General features: G+C 33.0%; 1 protein-coding gene and 1 non-coding gene across 2 annotated transcripts; one reads left to right on the top strand and one right to left on the bottom strand.

Annotated features, from left to right (window-relative positions):
* Nucleotides 1-14,193: 14,193 nt before the first annotated feature.
* On the bottom strand, nucleotides 14,194-21,405 carry LOC148682165 (uncharacterized). The gene is made up of 6 exons (XM_088649905.1): nucleotides 21,035-21,405; nucleotides 20,799-20,951; nucleotides 17,165-17,288; nucleotides 16,816-17,013; nucleotides 16,638-16,724; nucleotides 14,194-16,247 (listed from the first exon to the last, which is right to left on the bottom strand). Exons 1-6 carry the CDS (start codon nucleotides 21,197-21,199, stop codon nucleotides 16,036-16,038), a joined length of 939 nt encoding a protein of 312 aa, XP_088506031.1. The 5' UTR covers nucleotides 21,200-21,405; the 3' UTR covers nucleotides 14,194-16,035.
* Nucleotides 21,406-23,871: 2,466 nt separating this feature from the next.
* Nucleotides 23,872-23,943, top strand: trnap-ugg (transfer RNA proline (anticodon UGG)). Its single transcript has one exon. It is a non-coding gene; the product is annotated as a tRNA-Pro (tRNA).
* Nucleotides 23,944-24,165: the final 222 nt, after the last annotated feature.

Here is a 24,165-nt window from a genome sequence, read left to right as displayed (position 1 = left end):
CCATAACTTTTCAATCCAGATGGATGGGGCAACCATTACTGCATCCAAAATGGTGAAAAGCCTTGGAGTAACGATTGATGAGCAACTAAACTTCTCTGACCACATCTCTAGAACTGCTCGATCGTGCAGATTCACACTCTATAACATCAGAAAGATCCAACCCTTCTTATCTGAACATGCAGCTCAACTCCTTGTTCATGCTCTTGTTCTCTCCAAACTGGATTACTGTAACTCTCTACTAGCTGGGCTTCCAGCTAACTCTATCAAGCCTCTTCAACTGCTCCAGAATGCAGCAGCACGAGTGGTCTTCAATGAACCTAAACGAGCACATGTCACTCCGCTGCTAGTCCGTTTGCACTAGCTGCCAGTTGCTGCTCGCATCAAATTCAAAGCTCTGATGTTTGCCTACAAAGTGACTTCTGGCCTTGCTCCTTATCTGCTCTCGCTTCTGCAGATCTATGTGCCCTCCAGAAACTTGCGTTCTGTGAATGAACGTCGCCTCGTGGTTCCATCCCATAGGGGGAAGAAATCACTTTCGCGAACGCTCACGCTCAATCTGCCCAGTTGGTGGAATGAACTCCCTAACTGCATCAGAACAGCAGTCACTCGCTACTTTCAAGAAATGACTAAAAACTCAACTATTTAGTCTCCACTACACTTCCTAATCTGTAATTGCCTCTCTGAATATCACACTAACTGTACCCACAAAAAAAAAATACTAATACTAATACTACTAATACTTCCCTTCTTAGACTTTACAGACCTGAAACTTGCTTATAGCACTTATTCATTGTTGCTCTTGGTTGTGTAAATTGCTTCCTTGTCCTCATTTGTAAGTCGCTTTGGATAAAAGCGTCTGCTAAATGACTAAATGTAAAATGTAAATGTACATGTCTATTAGAGCACACCTCAAGGCATTTGAAGTCTACTCCAAACGGCAGCCAGCTGCGATGCATTTAAGCACCTGATTACAAGGTAACTGTTATTTCACAAAAGAGTGAGTTACTGATTCCATCACAGCAGACCCCACATTGTTGTTATTATATTCAAATCCAGTTATAGAGTATTACTACTCTAATTGAGAATCTTTACTGTTCCTGTTTCAATAGGGTGCTCTTGCTAAAAGGAGCAATGGCAGAGAGAGACTTCCAGTGCAGACTTTGTTAAGATGCTGCAATCTAATCGTGGGAAAGACACTTGCTCCTGAGCAGATTCGAGCTTGGGGATGTGTTGCTGTCACACCAACGAGTCTGCCGTGAGTTTCAAAGAACACATTATACTGATTAGTTGCCAACTTAAATGTACTCTCTCATTTCCAGCGGTCACTCATTCCCCTCGGCCACGCTACCCTAGATGTAGCTAGATGTAGAGAGGTCATTCTCAAGCATCCTAAAAGGACTGCCTGGCAGCAGTGGGATTCGAACCCACGCCCCCGAAGAGACTGGAGCCTGAACGCCAGCTGCCGAAGGATAGTCTGACAATATTTCACAAATGTTGAAGATGAGAGCCAATCGGAGCGATTGGCTCCAACATTGTAGCCAATCACGTTGCAGCGCTTCAACATTTGCAGCCAATCGCGGACCGGAATTCTCAACATTTTCAACATTTGACCAATCAGAGTCGAGACAATGTTGAAGCCGCGGGGGAGGAACTGTTCCAAGAATCACCGCTAGGTGTGCAGTCAAACAGGTCAGTCAGATGTCAATCAATTTTCCGAACTGAGCCGAAGGTACACGAAGGAATGACGCGGTCCTCTGGAGGCGGGTCAGAGGTCAAAAAAGTTCATTGACCATCAGTGATATTCAACGAACAGCATCATTCGACAGAGCACAGCATCGTTTTGCTTACAGTAAAGGATTTTTTCCGATAGTGATTTCTTAAAAAAGGTAGGAAAAACTACACAATTGCACAAATTAATGTTTTAGTGTGTTGTATTTCAAATTTGGATACTTTAAATTTAAAACCGTTTAATTTATAGGAGAAAAATGTCTGGAAAATCTCATAAAGCCATGTCAGACGCTGACTGGATTTCACGTTTGAAAAAGTTTGCCAGCACAGGAGTTTGGCCATCAAATGAGGGAAACAGGCCAGCTCCTCAACAAAAAAAGTGGCATGAGATTTATCAAAGGGTGTGTATTTCGTTACATGATATAACGTTTGTTGAAATTTGCTTAACAGAGTAACGTTAACTTGTTAGGCTTCAGTACATTCAGTACAGTATCTGTGTAAAACATGTCATACTTGTTTTTAAATATTAAAGTGTTTTAAATTGCATGTATTTTGAGATTTACGTCGAATAATTTAGTAAGTTTGACCGTTTATGAGAGAGATCTGAAAAGGTGGGGGAAGGGATTATGAGTACAGTATACAGCATGTGGTTTTAAGGCCTGAAATGTTCCTGTCCAGTTCCTTTTATTCTTCTTTTCGTTTTTGGAGATACAAACTGTACGATTACATATTAGACAAATATTAAACACATTCTAGAAACAGTGGTAAATTAATTTACAGAGCTATTGTGTGCTTTATTAAGGGAGTCATTGAGTAAAAATTCTTATTTAGTTATAAAAGTTTTTTGTATTGTATAAAATTATTTAATATATCTTTCATGATTTTTTCAGATTGAGAAATACCCATTGCAATCTCGTGGGCAGAGGACTTTGCTTGGAGGTGTGCTGAAATGCACATGTGGTTTTCACACTCAAAAGGTACATTTTTGAGTCAATATGTGTTAATTTTTATTTACTAGAATGCCTTTCCTTTTTCATGATTATATGTATTTTTGTGATTTATTTTCAGCAGAGTACTGCTTCTGCTGCTCCAGCACAAACGGTGCAACAACCTGCCCCTACTGTACCTGCTCAGGAGGTGATGGAGACGAGACAACTTGAGGCCCAGCCCCAGCCCCCGTCTACTCCATCAGTGGCATCAAAGATTTCACCGCAATTGTCAATGGTACATTTTTTTTTTAAATCAAAAGAAATGACAATTTCAGTGTTTCAAGTGTTCAAGGTGTTCAAAGTTCAGTTCAAAGTTCAAACATAGGAGAGAAAAGAACAAATAGCAATAAAAAAGTTGAGGTGTTGCTAGAGACCTCTTGCACAGTGGGGGGTAGCAGACACTTGCTGATTGGTCGGTTTGAGTTTCTGTGATTGGATTAAATTACATGGTCAGGTCATGGTCAGGGTCACAGTTTTTAAAGCTACATTTTAACCTCTTGTCTTCAGATAATGATACATAATAAACACTAATAGTAAATACTTTGTTTTGATTTTAAGTGTAAGCTAAAATTTGTACTTTTTCTAAACAACGAGTCTGAGGTATTATCTTGAAAAAGTACTTATTTAAAAATATATATATTTTTTTTTTTGCTACCACAGGTATGATAATATTTTTTCTTCTGGGAGAAAGTCTTATTTGTTTTATTTCGAATACATTTTTCAAGGTCAATATTATGAGCCTCTTTAAGCTTTTTTTTTTTTGGCATAGTCTACAAAACAAACCATCGTTATACAATAACTTGCCTAATTACCCTAACCTGCCTAGTTAACCTAATTTACCTAGTTAAACCTTCAAATGTCACTTTAAGTGGTATAAAAGTGTCTTGAAGAATATCTAGTCAAATATTATTTACTGTCATCAGGGCAAAGATAAAATAAATCAGTTCTTAGGAATGAGTTATTAAAACTTTGATGTTTAAAAAAATGTGCTGAACAAATCTTCTCTCCATTAAACAGAAATTGGTGGAAAAAAATTAAAAAGCGGGCTAATAAATCAGACTTCAACTGTATATAACACATAGTGTGATGTTGTAATATACAATGTATGTTTTTGTTGAAATGCATGATGTAATAACAGTACAAAAATACTGTAAATAACATAATGCAATACTTTATTCCTTTGGTAGTAAAAAAAAAAAAATATTTGTTTGCATATTGCTCCTTGATCCAGAAAACTATAATTTTAATCAAAGCCTAACGTGTCACATTTATTTTCAATGAACCAGTTATCTAATTAAATCTATTCTAACTTATATCTTATTTCTACCTGTAAAAGTAGCTGAGGGTGGTAGTAAAAAACAGCTTGAACTCGAAACACTGTAGAGAAATCAAACTGATTGTACAACTGACATATAGAAAGATAGTTTCTAATTGCTTGAAATTTAATGTGATATACACTAATGTTCAAAAAATGATTATTGTTAAAATATAAAAGCTTAATATTACTCATATTTTGCAAGAATTCTATTGTGTTTGATTTGCTCATAAATTAAGTAGATTTTATTTGATTTGAATTGTTTGAATAAATTATTCTTTATTTATTTAATTTGCCTATATTATTATTTCACATTATTCCACTTTTTACTAAATATTTGATCAAATAAATGTAGCCTTGATAAACATAATTAAAACATAAAAAAAAATACATTGAGCAGATCGCAAACCTTTGAACAGTAGTGTACATTTTGCCATTGTGAACACAGTGTTTTTAATGAAATGCTTTTTGTCTTGCCCTTTTTGAGTTCACCAAACCAAGATTTTCCGGATCCCACATTGCTGCAGCAAAGCCAAATCTTAGTGTGGCTAGAAGACCATCACAGGTTGACGTTCAGCCCAGTTCAGCAGTGTGTAGTGCTTCTACACCAAGCACGGCTGTAAGTATTGTCATAATCCACATAGCTTTCTGAGAGAATTTGGTATAAGCATTTTTTTTATACGTAAATTCGTATTTTTATTAATTACAGTCACATTAAATCTCAATAAAACATCTCTGTAGTATTCTTTTAGTGCATAAAAACATATATATTAAAAATAAGCACCATTCTTTAAACTTTTTGTTCTGCATAGAAGCGCTGTGACAAAATTTTACAGTTTAGCAGCAATCATTCATTTCCAATGTATTTTATACATTAATGTTCAAATAAAGTAATGGTTGCAAAAAATTCTGATTAGTTAATGTTACTTATAGATATATATTTACAAAATGCACTTTGTTATACTGCTTGTTTGTACAGACACAGGACCTTCAAGTTTCTGCCCCCGTCCTCACATCCACTACGGCAGTGACCAGTTCCACAGAGCCGTCCAGCATTGTCTCAGTAAGTAATTTCATATTTTCTGTCCAAAAAAATGTAATTTGGTTTGCATATTTGCTGCCCCAGCTGAATTCACACAAAGTGGTTTTAAGACCAGTCAATTAAATTGACTTGATGTTAATTATTTAAGCTTGATATATGTATAAATGTTAACAAAATAAAAAGAGGAAAAAATAAAGCAAAGAATCACAAAAATTACTCCTTCTGCTGTTGATATTTTATGTTCACAGTAGTAAAAGAAAAGAAAATGGATGGAAAAGAAGTAGAAAGGAAAAAGAGAAATAACTGTATTGGAAAATACTTTTGCTTCTTTAAAGAAAATGTTTATTGGTGAAATTCTATTAATGATTTTTGGAATTGAAATACATAATAAGGTATTTAAAAACAATCACTTAAAATCAAAGGTATTTAGATTATAATCATAATAACATCATGTAAGGGTACTCTCTCAAATATGTAAGGTGCATTTACATTACCAGACTAAAGGTTTGATCTATTTTCCTTCACAGACTGCACATTCTGGGTCATTGTTGCAATCTCCATCAGCTGTTCCACTCCCGCGCCTTTGGGCTGAAACCTTGCCACCAGAGGACCACAAGTGGATTGCCAGCAGGCTTTTTAAAATAGGGTCCAAAGGAAAGCCAGAGCTTCGAGACAACCTCCAGCTCTGGTATTACCCTCCACAGCCTGCACTTACATACAATCAGGCTCCAGCTCCAGACAGATTTTTCTGTCATTCACTTTTTCTGTGGATGCCATACAAGCTGTGGAGGGTCAAAGTACTTTGCCCTAATCCTGCATGTGGACAGCATCAGCTGACAGATGGAGGTCTGCACAAAAGGGCACGGCAGGTTCTGGACATCGACAGGATGTACAACATGGTTACAGAAACCCTCAAATGTACCAAGTGCAAAGCCTCGCATGTGTCCTGGAGTCAGACTGTCTTGCAGCAGCTGGATCTTGGCCATCGCTCAGAGTTTCGGGTCATTCTCACGCAGAAGTGAGTAATTGAACACCTTTATTCCTCGTGCAGTTGTTAACCTATTATCACAGATATATGAAAATACTTTACAAATATAGTTGTTGTTTTTGGATGAAGACCACAGTTTACATTAAGCTTTCTAAGTATTTAAAATGTCAGCATAAAATGACTCAGCAACAATGGATCAGTCGACTTTAAAAATTTGTTCTTGGAATGTACGGGGTATGAGTAACCCAATCAAGAGAAAAAAAGTAATTTCTTTTTTGAAGAGTAAAAAAGTGGACATAGCGCTGCTTCAAGAGACTCATATGAAAGATGCAGAACATCTTAAACTTCAGAGAGACTGGGTGGGGCAAGTATTTTTTTCATCCTTTACTTCAAATAGCAGTGGAGTCTGTATTTTAATTAACAAAAAAAAAACCTTTTACACTGGATACTTATATTAAGGACAAGAGTGGGAGATATGTTTTGATAAAAGGCTTACTTTTAGATGATTATATTTCACTAATGAATGTGTATATACCCCCAAACCATCCATTAGATTTTATGTCCAAGGCTTTTGTTCAGTTAGCTGAGCTTGCCTGTGCACAGTCCGTAGTAGGAGGGGATTTAAACTGTTTAATGAACCCACTTCTAGATAAAGATCCTGTTGATAACTCCTTTCCAACCAGGCGAGCTAAGCTGATTGATAAAATCTTTGGTGATCTGAGATATGTTGATGTTTGGCGAATGCTTAACCATGGTAGTAAAGGGTTTACTTATTTTTCAGGTGTTCATAAGACTAGCTCAAGGATCGATTATTTCTTCACCCCTAAAGTTTTGTTATCCTCGGTTGTTTCCTGTGAGATTGGCAATAAAACCATCTCGGATCATGCACCTTTATATATGCAACTATTGCATGGCGATAGATTGCCGCATACTGGTAGATGGAGATTTCACCCCTATTTATTGAAAGACCATAATTTTATTTCATACTTCCATATGGAATTTAAACTATTTTACACAATTAATAATACTTCTGAGGTTTCTCCGTCAACATTGTGGGAAACTTATAAAGCTTTTTCCAGGGGCCTTATTAATAATGAGGTTATTGAGCAATTTAGTGAGGTTTCAAGCTATAAAATAATTTTTTCTAAATCTGAGGCTATGCCCCGGGGGAAACAAAGATCTCAACCGCCCCAAGTTTCTTTTCCTTTTAAAGTAACAAAACAGGGCTTTACCTATCTTGGGATCTTTGTCACTCCAATGTTAAAGAATATGTATAAGACACATTTTGACCCTCTTCTGCGTTGTGTACGTGAAGATTTGGATAGATGGACTTCTCTACCACTGTCTATTTTAGGAAGGATAACCCTGATCAAGATAGTAGTCTTGCCCCGATTTTTATATTTATTCCAAATAATCCCAATTCTTCTAAGTTGCACTAGAATTAGGGATGTTAACAGCTGGTTCAGTTCTTTCATTTGGAATAGAAAGAAACCAAGACTAAAATTGACTAAGATGCAACTTCCTGGACATAAAGGAGTCCTTGCAGTTCCAGATATTAGGTTGTATCAGCTGGCCACCCAATTTCGATATGTTTTTGAATGGGTAAGAAATTAACCATATTCTGTCTGGTTAGACATTGAATCAGTCAACTTAAGTGATGGCTCAGCAATTTCATTGGCCAGTCTACCATTTGTTTTAGATGTTCAAAGAATCCCTGGTCTAGGGCAGAATAGGATCGTGAGTAATACATTAAGAGTGTGGAAAAAAAATAAGGAACTGGGAAGGAAAAGGCAAAATTTTGTCCCCTATAACGCCGATACAACGAAATTTAGATTTTCAACCTGGAATTACGGACGAAGGTTTAACATTGTGGAGGCATGCAGGTATAACCACTATAAAAGATTTATTTGAAAAGGAGGTACTATTATCATTTGAACAACTGAAGTCAAAATATAAATTACCCCCAAATAATTTTTTTAGATATTTACAAATTAGAAGTTTTGTGCAGAAACATGTTGTCCCTGGATTTTCTTGTTTCCTACCCCAATAGAAAAGGTGCTCCTCGATAATAGATCGAAATCACTAATAAAGCGTTGTTATGAAGATTTGCTGCTAGTGTAACCCCTCCTAGTTCGTATGGTTTTTTATAATGATCACGCGGAAGCAGTTTACCTGAACAAGTTCACTTTATAGTGTTCTCCAAAAGAAAACAGGGCTCCACACAGACAATAAGTGTACCAGGTCTGGTCATCAGAAAAAAAAATCACTCTCAACAGCTTTTGATCAACTAGTGAACTGACAAAATGGCCGGCTGACTCCACCCATTATACCCCCTTTCTCACCTGTAGGTGTCTATTTTTCCCCATGATGTATATCACAGTTTAACAGTGAACATAGGATTTTGATTTAATTAGAACAGATATTTTTAACAAAAACAAGCATTTTGACACCATTCATTACTCAATTCACAGTTTCATTTTTTCCCCCGTTACACTAGGCGCAAAAGTTAATAATGAGGCAACTCAAGATGTTTGGCAGAAAGATCTAGGATGTTCAATCGATCCAGAAACTTGGATACACATTTGGCAGTTTGCTGGCAATATATCAATCTGTAATAGAACTAAAAAAACAACAGTTTAAAATTTTAAATCGTCTCCAAATTACCCCATCATGTAGACATGTTTAATCCAAATTATTCTCCATTCTGTTTAAAATGCAAAGTTGAAGAAGGTGATTTTATACATTGTATTTGGAACTGTACATATATCAAAGGCTATTGGGTACAGATTTGTAGGAGATTAAGTCTTATATTTAATACAAGATGGGACTTTGATTCTCTTAATTTTTTGTTAGGTCTTACTGATAATAATTTGAAGAGTGCAAGAAACAGGAAGTTGTTTAACTTTCTTACCTATGCTGCACGTAAATGTATTTTTCTCAAATGGATATCTGACAAACCCCCAACAGTATCAGAATGGTAATATTTGATCTTATGTCATTGGAATACTTTACTCACTGGTCAAGGGGAAAAAGGGACACTTTTTATCAGATCTGGACTCCGTTCCTTGAATATGTATGTCCTAGGATTTCAGGTACATTTTTGCAAAACCTTAAATCACCATAAACTTTAGTTAATTTATGTACTTTTCTATTTTTATTATTACTCTGTATTTTTATGTCTTCTTTTTGATTTTGATTTTCATTATGTGCTGTGATGCAAATTTCTTGGTTATAAGCTGTGGTCATTGTTCTGTTCTTTTTTGTTTTGTTAAAATAAAGACTAAAAAAATGTCTTTCGAAAAATTCCAGTTTGTCAGCAGATAGTGTCGCCACATAAAACATTCCTTTGCATAGTGGCTTGCTGGTCTAGGAGTATGATTTTCTTTCATGCAATGAGAAATCCCAGATTCAAATTTCGGTTGAGGCCTTACAGTTGTCTGCTGTTTTGTAAGGTCGTTGTGGCTTACACAGAGGCCTTATTTCTGAGAATGCCAGTTCGTCAGCAGATAGAGTTGCCATATAAAGTTACTGTTGTGGAGTGGCTCGTTGGTCTAGGGGTATAATTCTCGCTTAGGGTGCCCTTGATTCGTTAGAGAAAGTTTTCTGACTATCTGATGCTTCCGACGCCATGTGAAATTATCTCAATTTAGTGCCTCGTTGGTCTAGGGGTATGATTCTCGCTTAGGGTGTGAGAGGTCCTGGGTTCAAATCCCGGACGAGTCCTTGCAGTTATTCTGTTGTTTTACAGGGCATTATGGCTTTCATAAAAAACGTTTTTCGAAGAATTCCAGTTTGTCAGCAGATAGTGTCGGCACATAAAACATTCCTTTGCATAGTGGTTTGGTTGTCTAGGACAGTGGTTTTCAAACTTTTTCAGCTGAGGGCCCCTTTGTGTAGGGCGAATTCTTTTGGGGACCCCCCAAAAATAAAAATGACGCCACCCCCTCAAATTACCAACTGTACTTAATTTTTTAAAATTGTATTATTCAATACATTTATATTATTATATATTATTCAATAAATTTATATTATTCATTATATTGATAAAATTTTTGTAAGATGTTAGTTGAGTTGACATGGTTTCAGTGCTTCAATCTATTGATCAAATCTTCATGCGCAGTGTTCATTGTGGTCTGCTCGCACTGGATTCCATCAAGCCATATTTTGTGTACAAGTTGTCACTTTACACAGTTTTTTATGCCATTTTTATGCTTTTTTTCTACCTATGCACAGCTAGACTCTTCTGTATTTACCCTTACAGCTGAGAGTCTAAATGTATCTAAAGATTTAAAGCTTTAAAGTTTTAAAGAGTTTTGTCATTCATTTTGTCTAGCAATACTACAATGGAGGCTGTAGTGGTTCAGTGTGTTTTGTTTATTTTTATTTTTATTCCTTTTTTTGTGCACATCATAATTTACTCAGGTCAACAATCCTGACTTACACTCATAAAAAAAATAATTTCCTAAATGCAATCTAGAATTGGGTGTTCAAGTTCAAAGAGCCACAAGTTTTGCTTTGCATAATTTTAGAAGCTTTACTGACTTTAAAATGTTCATACCAGTTTGTTCTATTAATAATAATACTGAACATTACATTTAAATTAGTTACACAAATAAATATGGGAAAAAGTGGACCAAAATGCATTTATATTCAGAGTATTAAAATTTGATCAGGTTGAGCTCCATTAAATACAGAGCACTAATACATTTTAATATTTAATAATTATTAGCCCTATAACATAACACAAACAGATACATTATAATTTTTATAGGCTATAGTGGTTTTACTCAGGGTGTATACAATTTAGTTTTTTTAATCATTATGAACCAATGTAAGAGGTCCACTGCAGAGCTCATCCAGCTGTCATTAGTGTAACAGGAGTAAAACAGAACTCAGTAAAATTTTAAACAAAAAATGAAAAAAATTTTTAAAAATCACAAAAATGAAAATTTTTTGAAAAATCGCGAAAAAATCACAAAAAATGAAAATTTTTTGAAAAATCGCAAAAAATGAAAAATTTTTAAAAAATCACAAAAAATGAAAATTTTTTGAAAAATCGCAAAAAATCACAAAAAATGAAAATTTTTTGAAAAATCACAAAAAATGAAAATTTTTTGAAAAATCACAAAAAAATCGGAAAAAATTTTGATTTTTTGAAAAATAACAAAAAATCGAAATTTTTTGAAATATCACAAAAAATCGAAATTTTTTGAAAAATCACAAAAAATGAATTTTTTGAAATATCGCAAAAAATAAAAATTTTTTGAAAAATCACAAAAAAATAAATTTTTTTTGAAAAATCGCAAAAAAATCACAAAAATTGATTTTTTTGAAAAATTGCAAAAAATCACAAAAAAATGAATTTTTTTTGCAAAATCGCAAAAAATGAAAATTTTTCGAAAAATCGCAAAAAATGAAATTTTTTTTGAAAAATAAAAATCACAAAAAATGAAAATTTTTTGAAAAATCGCAAAACATAAAATTTTTTTGAAAAATCGCAACAATTCACATAAAATAATTTTTTGAAAAATCGCAAAAAATCACAAAAAATTTATTTTTTTTAAAAAATCGCAAAAAATGAAAGTTTTTTTGAAAAATAACAAAAAATCAAAAAAATTATTTTTTTTTTAAAAATCGCAAAAAATGAAAGTTTTTTGAAAAATCACAAAAAATGAAATTTTTTTGAAAAATCTCAAAAAATCACAAAAAATTTACATATTTTGAAAAATCGCAAAAACTCACAAAAAAATGAAAATTTTTGAAAAATCGCAAAAAATGAAATTTTTTTGAAAAATCACAAAAAATTACAATTTTTTGAAAAATCGCAAAAAAGTCACAAAAAATCGAATTTTTTTTGAAAAATCAAAAACTCACAAAAAAATGAAAATTTTTGAAAAATCGCAAAAAATGAAATTTTTTTTAAAAATCACAAAAAATGAAAAATTTTTGAAAAATTGCAAAAAATTAAATTTTTTTGAAAAATCGTAAAACATGAAAATTTTTTGAAAAATCACAAAAAATCCCAAAAAATGAAAATTTTTGGAAAAATCACAAAAAATTAAATTTTTTTTCATTTTTTTGTGATTTTTTCAAAAATTTTCGATTTTTTGTGATTTTTTGTTATTTTTCAAAAATTTTTCATTTTTGCGATTTTTCAAAAATTTTTAATTTTTTGTGATTTTTTGTTATTTTTCAAAAAATTTTCATTTTTTGCGATTTTTCCAAAAAATTTCATTTTTTGCGATTTTTCAAAAAATTTTCAATTTTTGTGTTTTTGCGATTTTTCAAAAAATTCATTTTTTGTGATTTTTTTGCGATTTTTCAAAAACTTTTCATAATTTGCGATTTTTCAAAAAATTTTCATTTTTTGCAATTTTTCAAAAATTTTCATTTTTTTGGGATTTTTTGTGATTTTTCAAAAATTTTCATTTTTTTGTGATTTTTTGTTATTGTTCAAAAAAATTTTCATTTTTTTGCGATTTTTCAAAAAATTTCATTTTTTGTGATTTTTCAAAAAATTTATTTTTTTGTGATTTTTCAAAAAATTTTCTTTTTGTGTGATTTTTCAAAAAATTTTCATTTTTGTGATTTTTTGCGATTTTTCAAAAAATGTTCATTTTTTGCTATTTTTCAAAAAATGTTCATTTTTTGCGATTTTTCTAAATGAATTCATTTTTTGTGATTTTTTGTGATTTTTCAAAAAAATTTCATTTTTTGTGATTTTTCAAAAATTTTCATTTTTTTGATTTTTCAAAAAAAATTAATTTTTTGCAATTTTTAGAAAAAAATCTCATTTTTTTGCGATTTTTCAAAAAAATCTCATTTTTTGTGATTTTTTGCGATTTTTCAAAAAATGTTCATTTTTTGCGATTTTTCAAAAAAATGTTCATTTTTTGTGATTTTTCAAAAAATTTTCAATTTTTGCTATTTTTCAAAAAATTTTCATTTTTTGTGATTTTTCAAAAAATTTTCATTTTTGTGATTTTTCAAAAAAAAATTATTTTTTGTGATTTTTTGCGATTTTTCAAAAGAATTTCATTTTTTTCGATTTTTCAAAAAAATTTCGATTTTGTGTGATTTTTTGCGATTTTTCAAAAATTTTTAATTTTGTGTGATTTTTTGCGATTTTTCAAAAAAAATTCATTTTTTGATTTTTAAAATGTTTTTTCATTTTTTGTGATTTTTTGAAAAATCGCAAAAAATGAACATTCTTTGAAAAATCGCAAAAAATTAAAATTTTTTGAAAAATCGCAAAAAAGCACAAAAATGAACATTTTTGAAAAATCACTAAAAATCGCAAAAAATGAAAATTTTTTGAAAAATCGCAAAAATTCATTTTCATTTTGAAAAATCGCAAAAAATGAAATTTTTTTGAAAAATAACAAAAAATCACAAAAATGAACATTTTTGAAAAATCGCAAAAAATAATATTTTTTGAAAAATTGCAAAAAATGAAAAATTTTTGAAAAATTGCAAAAAATCACAAAAAATTAACAATTTTTTAAAAATCGCAAAAAATGAACATTTTTTAAAAAAATCGCAAAAAATCACAAAAAATTAAAAAAAATTTAAAAAATCGCAAAAAATGAACATTTTTTGAAAAGTTGCAAAAAATCACAAAAAATAAATTTTTTTGAAAAATCGCAAAAAATGAAATTTTTTTGAAAAATCGCAAAAAATGAAATTTTTTTTAAAAATCAAAAAATGAAATTTTTTTGAAAAATCGCAAAAAATCACAAAAAATTAAGATTTTTTGAAAAATCAAAAAATGAACATTACTTATAATGATAACTTATTTTAGTTAATTAGAAATGTTCGGTTTAACTCTAATGTCTTATTTTTCACAACAGCACTCATACATGTAAATCTGGAATCACCAGAGAGATTCTGACTGCATCAGCAACTAAACAGCTGATGTGTTTAAATAGAGAAACATGCAGAATAACATCAGCAGCTCATTGTTCATCTTTAACTCATACACTGGCTCTACTCTCCTCCACAACGGTGACAGACAGAAGAAATTAGCGTCTGGTCTTACAGTAAAATACTGTTTTTTCCTTGATTTAACGGTAATCTACTGGCAGCTGTGGTTGCCAGCAATCTGCTGTTTTTTTACAGTCTATTTCCGTAGTGTAAATTAACAGTATATTACTGTTAAAATACATTTTTACACTGTGTTTTTACCTCTCACACCTTTAACCCTTTAAACCCCAGAGCATATACTTCAGTTTTTATTGAAGTGTCCACACTACTGAGTGTTCAAGAAACATGTAGCAAAGCTGAAGTAAATTAATTAATTAACTCACTAATTAAATGATAATTGAGGATTAACAATGAACAAATGAAGAAATACTGAAGGGAAAAAACAAGAACAGAACATACAAAACTTTAGTCACAGCTTTATAATGAAATAACCTGAAGAACAACAAATGATTAAATCATTTAAATGATCAGCGGATGATTAAACAACTCTACAAACATCATCACCAGCTACACTTATTACTTAATACATGTATTTTTGTATAACATCTACTAAAGTTCTTCTTGAAAAAAAAGTGAAAGTTTTACGTCACCATCATGGAGAACAGAGTTTGCTTTAGTTGGGCTCTTAGCCCTGTCATTTTTAACATTTATATATCTTGGCTGCTGCAATTGTTAAGAACTTTGTTTATAAAGCTCCTTTGTTGTGGCAAGCCAGCCAAAAACCTAAATAAGATCTGGTGATGTTCATGTTGCTATTAAATGGCAGAGTCAGTTCTCATTTAGTATAATAAAATTTACTGCTCCTATTCAATGTTACATTTATTGTTTTACATTGTATGTCTGTATATGGCAATGATTTCTGGAAGTTTTTAAGTATATCTTGGACAAAACACTGCTCTATGGTGCAAATTGCACTCAAAGAGACATCAATAATCAGCATATGAACCTCAATAATGGTGACAACTAACAAAATTAACAGTTTAACTCACAAACAGGCAACTGAAAGTCTAAACATAAACAACAGCAGAATCAAACACAAATAAAGAAAAGTGTAAGACCATCATACAACATTTATTTATACCGCAATGCATGCTGGGATATTTGTACCGTGCCACTCCCAGCAAGCATTGCAGCATGAAACATTTGAGATGTTACCATTGTTGAGATACAAGGTCAGATTCATGAGGTCTGAGTGTGTCTTTCTCATAACTGAACTGTTTTTGTATGTTATTTCTTAACTGTTAAGTAATTACGGAGGTATCTTTTCTGTTTCCACTTCTCATTAATTAAATTAATACCTGCAACTAAGCATAAAATCTATTGCATGAGGCCCTTCTTCCAGATTCATACCAAACATTTATCAGAACTAATTTCAAACAAACAGATTTCTCTATTTATTGACTTTCCAACTTGATTGTTATAATACAAGCATTTTGTTAACTCTTAATAATAGTAATTGGAGAGTCTGAATCAATGAGTTCAAGGGTGAAGAGCCCAACTAAATCAGCCCCTCACTCCATTACGGTGACACAAAAAACACCTTAATTTCTGTTGGATCTCAATGAGAATGGTATGAAAGTCAAATCAGTCAGTAATAAGTGTGTCTGCTGTTGTTTGTGGAGTTGTTTAATGATCCTCTGCTGAGACTGAAGCTGTTTTATTTTATTTTATGTTGTAACTCAAGTCACTGTTTGTGTTTCTTGTTTATTTTCTTCAGTAATTGTAATTATTAACAGCAGGTGTTCATCAGTGTCTGAATTCACTCATTAGTGTTCATTAAAACTGTCAGGTGAACTATATTAGTTAACTAGTGTATGAAATAGTGAACAAGGACACAAAGTGTGATTTCAAACACAGACTTCAAAACATCGAATCTGAACTCTGTTAGCTCACAGTTTTCTGCAGTTGGTTACTTTCTCGAAAACAAAAATGTTACCCAGAAAGCACTGTTTTTAACAGAATATTACTGTTTTAGTTGAAAAACATTATTTTACCGTAGAATCTGACAGTTTTTTAACAGCAATTTTTTACAGTGTATGACCACGGGTATGCTCAGTCCAGAAAGACTAGGACCTCCATGCAAAAATGAATGGCCTATCATCCGGCCAGCCATCTGGAACAGGTTGCTGTCCCGTAGTACAGCAGATGCAGAAGGTACACGATGGTTTTTTTCCCCCTCAAAAAGGGCTGTAGTAGATGAACCTAAAAAATCCAATCAGTAAGAATTAACTAATAGTACTAGTTGTATAAAATCTGTAATAGCCCAAAAGCAAAAGAGACATAAAACATCAAATCACATCTCTAAAATTCTAAACAAATGTTTTCTCTGTATGCACTGTGGTGGTACCAGTCAGCATCGATCTGCATTGCCCACCAGTAAATAGAAAGATAATGTTATGAACATTTTACATCTTATCAGGTGTGCAAAAGGCTTCTCAAGTACAGTGCACGAAATCATACAGAAAAAGGTCAGGGTTACAGGCAGTGTTGACGAAAATTAACTTATATATTGTATATATGTATATATGTGTGTGTGCGTGTGCGTGTGTGTGTGTGTGTGCACATGTAACCGAACTGCAACCAATTACAAACTCAAATTTAAAGTGAAGCCAGTCTTCAGTTTTTGCATCATCATTGACAAAATATGGCGGTTAACTCCCTTGCCAACAGCTGCATCTCCTAAAAAAAAATACAAAATGAAGCAAGTTTGTTGCACAAACTGTACAGACTATAAGCGATTCAAATGATTTTAATAATAAAAAAGAAGTACCAGTCAATCTATATTTCAATGGAGTGGACCAATTAGCACTGTTCATTTTATAAAATGAAACCAGGGTACTATCTTGTTCATCCATAGTATCAAACTGGTTGATGAGTAATGATAGAGATAGACAGTGTGAATTGATGGAGAGCAACTCATCACAGAACATTCGAGATGATTTGAATGGGTCAATTTCATTTTTCCATGCTGAAATCAAATGAACAATTTATCTAAATACCATTTTACAAGCATAGTTGAATAACAATACAAAAAAGATAAAAGAATAAATGAATAAAGATGCACTTATCATTTTACAGTACAACAGCACTAAAAAAAAATAAAATGTGTTGTGTCTAACCTGCAGACAGGGATGTTGAAGATTGTGCAGTTGAGGGTCCTGGCAATTCTTCTGTATTTAAAGTGAATGAAGAATCATTGTCACCAAAAGTCCTTTCTCTAAAACAGGCAAGACACAAACAATTTCAATTTTGTTCATTAAGCCACTTCAAAAATTTTCATGCATATTAAAAGCATTTGCCCAGTTTCATAGACAAGGCTTAGACCCTAGTGCCAGACAAAGTCTGGATGTAACTTACAATGACATACTGTTTATAGTCATTAATGTCAAAAGTCACAAGTAATGATTTTCTCAAAGCAAGGCTTATAAAAGCTACATACATCAAATCTAATAATGTCTACTACTGACCCAGTTTATGAAACCAACACATTAATTTAAATTTAAGACAGTCCACCAGAAAATTATTTTGTTAATTTTTTACCCTACATTCCATCTGATCTTTGTACATCTCCCTCGAGATATATACAACCAAAACAAACTGTGCAAACTAATCCTTTAGTATTAAAGGCATGTCATCCTACAATTTTTAGCATAACTTTACACAGCAAATTCATTGGTGTTAAATTTCCAGTGTTGTGGTAATTCAGAGTAAAGTGTTAAAATTCTAGAGTTAGATAAAGGTAAAATAACCCTCTCGGCGTTAGAAGCTGATTTGCCTCCTTGTCATACAGAGTAACATAAATCTACCTTTGTAGAAAACCCTTGTATTTGAGAAACTAATCAGAGTGTCTGAAATCTCACCACACCCTCATTCACCTGGCCCTTAAATTGGTCAATTAGTTTAGTCCACTAGACAGAGTGAATGACCACAAATAAGTGAATTCAGACACCTGCTGTTAACAAGCACAATCACTGAAGGAATAAGAAATTGAAGGAAGAAATAAAACTACAGACACAGCCTCACACCAAACCAACTGAATTAAAACAGAGGATTAAACAACTCCATTAACTAATAGTATAAGCAGCTTCACTGATTACAGTTTGACTTCATTTCTGTAAGAATATTTGACAATGAACAGAGGTTTAGATTTTTTTATTAAAAATATTTCATTTGACCTCACCATCATGGAGATCAGAGGCTGCTTATTTGAGCTCTTGAAGCTTTACTCTTATATTCTATTGTTTCTCTGACTGCTATAGCTGTGTTTCTAAAACTCATTAGCTATAGCAAGAAAGATCAAGAGAAACTATACTGTTTATGCTTAATTGTTATAGATTTAATTTCAGGTGTTTATTAAGTTGATTCATAAAGATATGTAAATATAGTTGTATTAAAACTGCATGGGACAATACTACTGGCAGTCTGCTGCTCTTCATAGAAAATTCAACAAATAATTAGGATGCAATTAATAATTAGAGTGTCATGCACTAAACATTCAAGCTCCAGCTTGCTCTTTATGACACACAGGCATCAAGAATCAGGACATGAAACTCAACCGTGGTTGCTAAAAAAAAAAAAAAAAAGCTGCATAGTTCATGCCGCAATGCATGCTGGGTGCCAGCATAGTACAAATCTCCCAGCATGCATTGCAGCATGAATAAATTATGCAGCTTTATGTTCTTACAATCTCTTTATTTTCCTTTATTTTGTGTTGTTTTTGGGAGGTAATATTTCAGTAGAGTGTTTTTTTTTTTACTTGATTTTTTTTTGTTTGTCACCATCATTGAGATTCAAAGACTAATTATTGATCTCTGTGTGTTTTTGAGTTCTGCTATAGATCAAACATTCTCATTGTAAATATTGTTTTTATTTTATTTTATTGGAGCTTCAGTGGTTTCATTTATGTATATTATTTATTTCTCACACATAACTAATATGATATTGAATTAGAAAACAAGCAGGAAAGGATGGCTATATTATCATTAATAATCTCTTCAGTATGACACTTTAATTTTCTTTCGGCTTTCCATGCTATATGTTTAAGTAGTGTAATCAGCCAAAATAAAAGACATCTATAGTTAGAAGTTGAAGAGCCTGACTAAAGCAGACTCTGTCCTCCATCATGGTGACTTCAAATGAACAACGGAAATTTCATTAAGAGCTTTTGTTCACATGACAGAAATAAAGTCAAAGGTCAGTAATAGGTGAAGCTCCATGATAAGTTGTTTAATTTGATGAGTTTTTTTTTAAAGATGTTGAAAAATATTTTTTTTTTTTTATTGTGTAATTTGTTTTATTTTTACTGATTATTATTTTATTTAGAGTTTTTTTTTCTGAGTTGATTTAATCTTTGGTTTTGGCTTGTGTTTTTCTGTCCTTCAGTGATTCTGCTTGTTAACAGTTGTTCATCAATTCTCAATCCTCCTTTAATTAGACACTTAATTGTCTCATTAACTTCATCACTGTCTCAGTGTTCAGCCCTCTGTAGTGAGGACACTAGTTAGGATTTTGCTCTGGAATTTAAGGCTTAAGTGTGTTCAAATAAAAAATACAGACTATGGGATGTATTTTTAACAGATATATTCTGGAAACTGAATTTACGAATGTAAAATGTTGAAAACAGCAGATTACTGGCAACCACTGCTGCCAGTATTTTGACATACATTTAACAGATATTTTACACAATAAGAGTTTGCTAATTAACACTTTGGGTGTTAAAAATTTTAACACTTTCAAAAGTGTTATTTTAACACTTATAGTGGTTCCCATATAAACACTGAGGGAGTGTTAATTTTAACTCTAAGGTAGTTAAATCTACCAAATCTAAAATTTGCAGTGTGAGATCGATAAAAAATACAGACTGTTGAATGTGCTTTTAACAGAAATATTCTGTAAACTGAATTTATGAATGTAAAAACAGCAGATTACTGGCAACCACAGCTGCTGGTATTTTTCCGTAAAATCTAAAAATGAAAAAAAAAGAAAGAAAAACAGCAAAACGGTTTTTGTGTCACCATTGTGGAGGATAATAGCGTCTCTGTTCAAGTCCAAGATGAACTGAGATTATTTGATGTTATGCTGCATCTTCTTTTGTTTAAAGGTAACTGTGTAGTTACTAATGCTGTCAAAATCTGTTTGCTAATTGCAATCACACATGAACACATTATTGTATCTAAAGACTTTACATTTTTGTGCACTAAGCTATGATTTTGTAAAATAAACAATGTGTTAGTTCATGAAATATGGTTATTCTTTTGTAAATTTATACAGTTCTATAAAACTTCCATGTTTTTCACAGAAAGATTCTGGCAACCACAGCTGCTGGTATTATTTTTGGAAATTTAACATATTTTACACAATAAGAGTTTGCTAATTAACACTCTCTTGGTGTTGACAATGTTAACACTTTCAAAAGTGTTATTTTTAACACTTATAGTGGTTCCCATATAAACTCTGAGGGAGTGTTAATTCTAACTCTAAGGTAGTTAAATCTACTATCTAAAATTTGCTGTGTACCCTTCACCACACATGCTTGCATGAAAAGGCAAGACATCAGTTGGGAAAGAGATCTGGCAAATTGGACAAATCTGTAAAAAGTAAAAATAAATTAAACAATGTATGTTTGTAGCAAATTTGTTGAAGAACATACATATTCTACCCCATAAAAAGATTCTAAAATATTAAGAATAGTCTCAAATTTTTAATAGCTTCAAACACATTCTTTATGGAACCACGAATTGGGTATATTCAAATATAGTGAGTATACCCAAATACAAGAAATAGGCTTTGATCAAAGACCTGTAATGATGGTTCTAAGATGGGGTGAAGTGGGCTTGGCTGGTCAACAGTTTCGATTACATTTTCGTCTACATCATCATCTAGAATGGTCACATCATTTGAAGACTCCTAATAAAAGTAATCAAAATGCATTGGCATTGTAAATAAATAATATTGATAGAAAAATAAAACCATAGTACTGTATGACTTACTGTCTCAGCTTCTTTACACTCTTCAATGTGTAAGGGCAGCAATGGCAGTGGTATTTTCTTACCACATTTCATACAGCTGGACTGTGGCATCTTAGCAAACTCCACAGAATCATAAGGTAATGGTTCAGTGGAAAGCTGTTCCTGTAATGGAACTACAAACAGCATGTTCTTTCCATTATTTGACACTGATTTTAGGAGTCGAGTTGAGTATCCATCAGCATCTGTGGGAATTATAGACAGCTTACGCCGCCCACCCCCACCAAATGGCAAAATCAATTGAGAATCACATTCAGGACTACTGTTGCCTTCTTGGGCTAGCAATATTGTTATAAATGTGTCACCTAAAATTTTGGACAGAAATGTTCAATAAAGCTCTGTTTACCACTGGAAAACTGAAGTAGGGCATGCCATAATCTTAGAACATGGCAGAGAAACATGTCCTTGACTAAAAAGTTTAAACTAATGAAGCTTATTACTAAATTATTAACGCCAACAAAGCACATACCAGTTTCATTAATTTACAAAAGTGCAAAGTTATTGCAAATGCACACAAATCATTTTTTGTTTATATGTAACATGCAAAACATAAATACCTGTAGACTTGTAAAACATCCAGCCACCCTGAAGTGTTTTTAATTTGGGAAACTCTCCTTCAAGCAGACTGACAATCTTAAGAATGAAACAAAATTCATCATTTAGTTTTTTTTTTTTTTCTTTCCAACAGATATAAAACTCCCATCAATTCCTAGTATTATAGTAACATTTGCAATTACCTCACTGTGTTTAAAATGATCTGGAACAGTTAAAAGCCTTTTTCCAAGTCCAGCATGGACAAGCTCAAGGTCTTCATCTCCTTTTGGTGTGAAGGGTGTGGGTTCAGAGAGGACATGGATTTGAAAATCAGTTTTTTTAATGTTTCCAGGTTTGGCCACAGAAAAATCTCTGTCCCAAACATACTTGGGAATTGCCTATAGTGACAAAAGGGCAAAATGAATAAACATATTAATAATAAGAAACATTTTTTGCATGACACAAAAAGTTGTGTTTTACAGTAAACATGAAAAATTACCTTTTTAAGGCTTGCCTTACCATGTTTTCAGGCTCTGCAGGCAAAGGAATGGTCCCACTTGAGATGCTTTCTCTTATTGGTCTACTACCACTAGCTAGTGCATTTCTTTACGAAGATGGAGTAAGGCCCCTGGCTAATACATCGATCAGAGCTTTTGCTGCTATTTCTACTTCTGATGACAGTGCCTGTAAGACAAATACCAATTATACCTTTTATCATTTGTTATCTTCATAGTCCGCGATCAACACTGCCGACCCCCACCCCGCCCGTTCCTTACAGTCGGCGATCATCTCCTCTCTCCACCCCCCATACCCACCCACACCCAAAACGGCATTACGCTCTCCCGGTCTTCACTTTAGTACGCGATCGATTCCACCTCCAAATTAGTCCTTGATCAAATTTATAGCTGAGCTCCCTTGAATGACACTCTTAGAATCGACCATGACAGAAGCCATGCTATTTTACACGACCATCCCGTTCTTCACTCGCCATGTTGGCTTAATAACGGACTTAATTTACGTTATAAAGTTTACATTATAAACAACAGCAGCCATTGCTTTAACAAACGTTTGATACTTAATCTTTGCATACATAAACCACTATAGAAATCAAGTAACCACTTACCCGCGCATCCCGCTCTTCACCTGCCATGCTAAATAGAGGAGTATTCTTCTTCTTAGAGGATCATCTCCGTTAATTAGGTCAGACTGCGCAAATGGAGCGCACAGTGAAGCGCTTCGGTCATTCCCACGTTCTCAGGGAGTTGTGATTGGTTGAACAGTAAGCTCGCATCTTATTGGCTACAGGGCACGAGTGACTCACGTGGGAGGTGTGTGCTGACAGGAAAGTCTCAAAAATGCACACACTCGTATTCAGGGTGAGTCGTACGTGAGAGAGGATTTGCACATTCTCATTCAGGATGAACTCGTGAATTTTAAACATTCAAAACTTTTTGTACACTCTTATATATTTGCAAATGGTGTTTTGCATTTGTGAAATGTATTTCATGAAAATGTATTTTTATTTTGTGCATGTGAATTGTTTTTGTGGGTATAAATAAATATTTTACGCATGTGAATTTGGCTACGCATGTGTACATCGTGTCTTTTGCGTGAATTATTATTGAGTCTAATCTCTCTCCATAGAAAAACACTTTTTATCAGATCTGGACTCCGTTGCTTGAATATGTAGGTCCTAGGATTTCAGGTAAATTTTTGCAAAACCTTAGATCACCATAAACTTTGGTTGATTTATGTACTTTTCTATTTTTATTATTACTTTGTATTTTTATGTCTTCTTTTTGATTTTGATTTTCATTATGTGCTGTGATGCTAAGAAATTTCTTGGTTGTAAGCTGTTGTCATTGTTCTGTTCTTTTTTGTTTTGTTAAAATAAAGACAAAAAAATGTATTTCGAAGAATTCCAGTTTGTCAGCAGATAGTGTCGGCGCATAAAACATTCCTTTGCATAGTGGTTTGGTTGTCTAGGAGTATGATTCTCGTTCATGCCGTGAGAAATCCCAGATTCAAATTTCGGTTGAGCCCTTACAGTTGTCTGCTGTTTTGTAAGGGCGTTGTGGCTTACACAGAGGCCTTTTTTCTGAGAATGCCAGTTCGTCAGCTGATAGTGTTGCCATATAAAGTTGCTGTTTTGCAGTGGCTCGTTGATCTAGGGGTATGATTCTCGCTTAGGGTGCCCTTGATTCGTTAGAGAAAGTTTTCTGACTATCTGATGCTTCTGACACCATGTGAAATAAAATCAATTTAGTGGCTCGTTGGTCTAGGGGTATGATTCTCGCTTTGGGTGTGAGAGGTCCCGGGTTCAAATCCCGGGCGAGCCCTTGCAGGTGTCATGTGTTTTACAGGGCACTATGACTTTCATTTAAATGTCTTTCAAAGAATTCCAGTTTGTCAGCAGATAGTGTCGCCACATAAAACATTCCTTTGCATAGTGGCTTGCTGGTCTAGGAGTATGATTTTCGTTCATGCAATGAGAAATCCCAGATTCAAATTTCGGTTGAGCCCTTACGTTTGTCTGCTGTTTTGTAAGGTCTACGGGCTTA

The sequence above is a fragment of the Danio rerio genome, chromosome 4 (assembly GCF_052040795.2).
Source record: "Danio rerio strain M-AB ecotype USA chromosome 4, GRCz13ab, whole genome shotgun sequence".
Lineage (NCBI taxonomy): Eukaryota > Metazoa > Chordata > Actinopteri > Cypriniformes > Danionidae > Danio > Danio rerio.
This window is presented reverse-complemented; position numbering and strand designations above follow the sequence as displayed.

Bases quoted from the DNA above. Each gene is read 5' to 3' on its own strand.
- LOC148682165 (XM_088649905.1), bottom strand. From the start codon at position 21,199: ATGCTGTTTGTAGTTCCATTACAGGAACAGCTTTCCACTGAACCATTA. The intron at 17,289-20,798 runs ATTTGAATATAC...GAACAAAATTGA, and splicing joins TATTTGGGTATACTCACTAT to AATTGTTTGTGTCTTGCCTG. The intron at 17,014-17,164 runs GTTAGACACAAC...ATTTGATTTCAG, and splicing joins TTCAACATCCCTGTCTGCAG to CATGGAAAAATGAAATTGAC.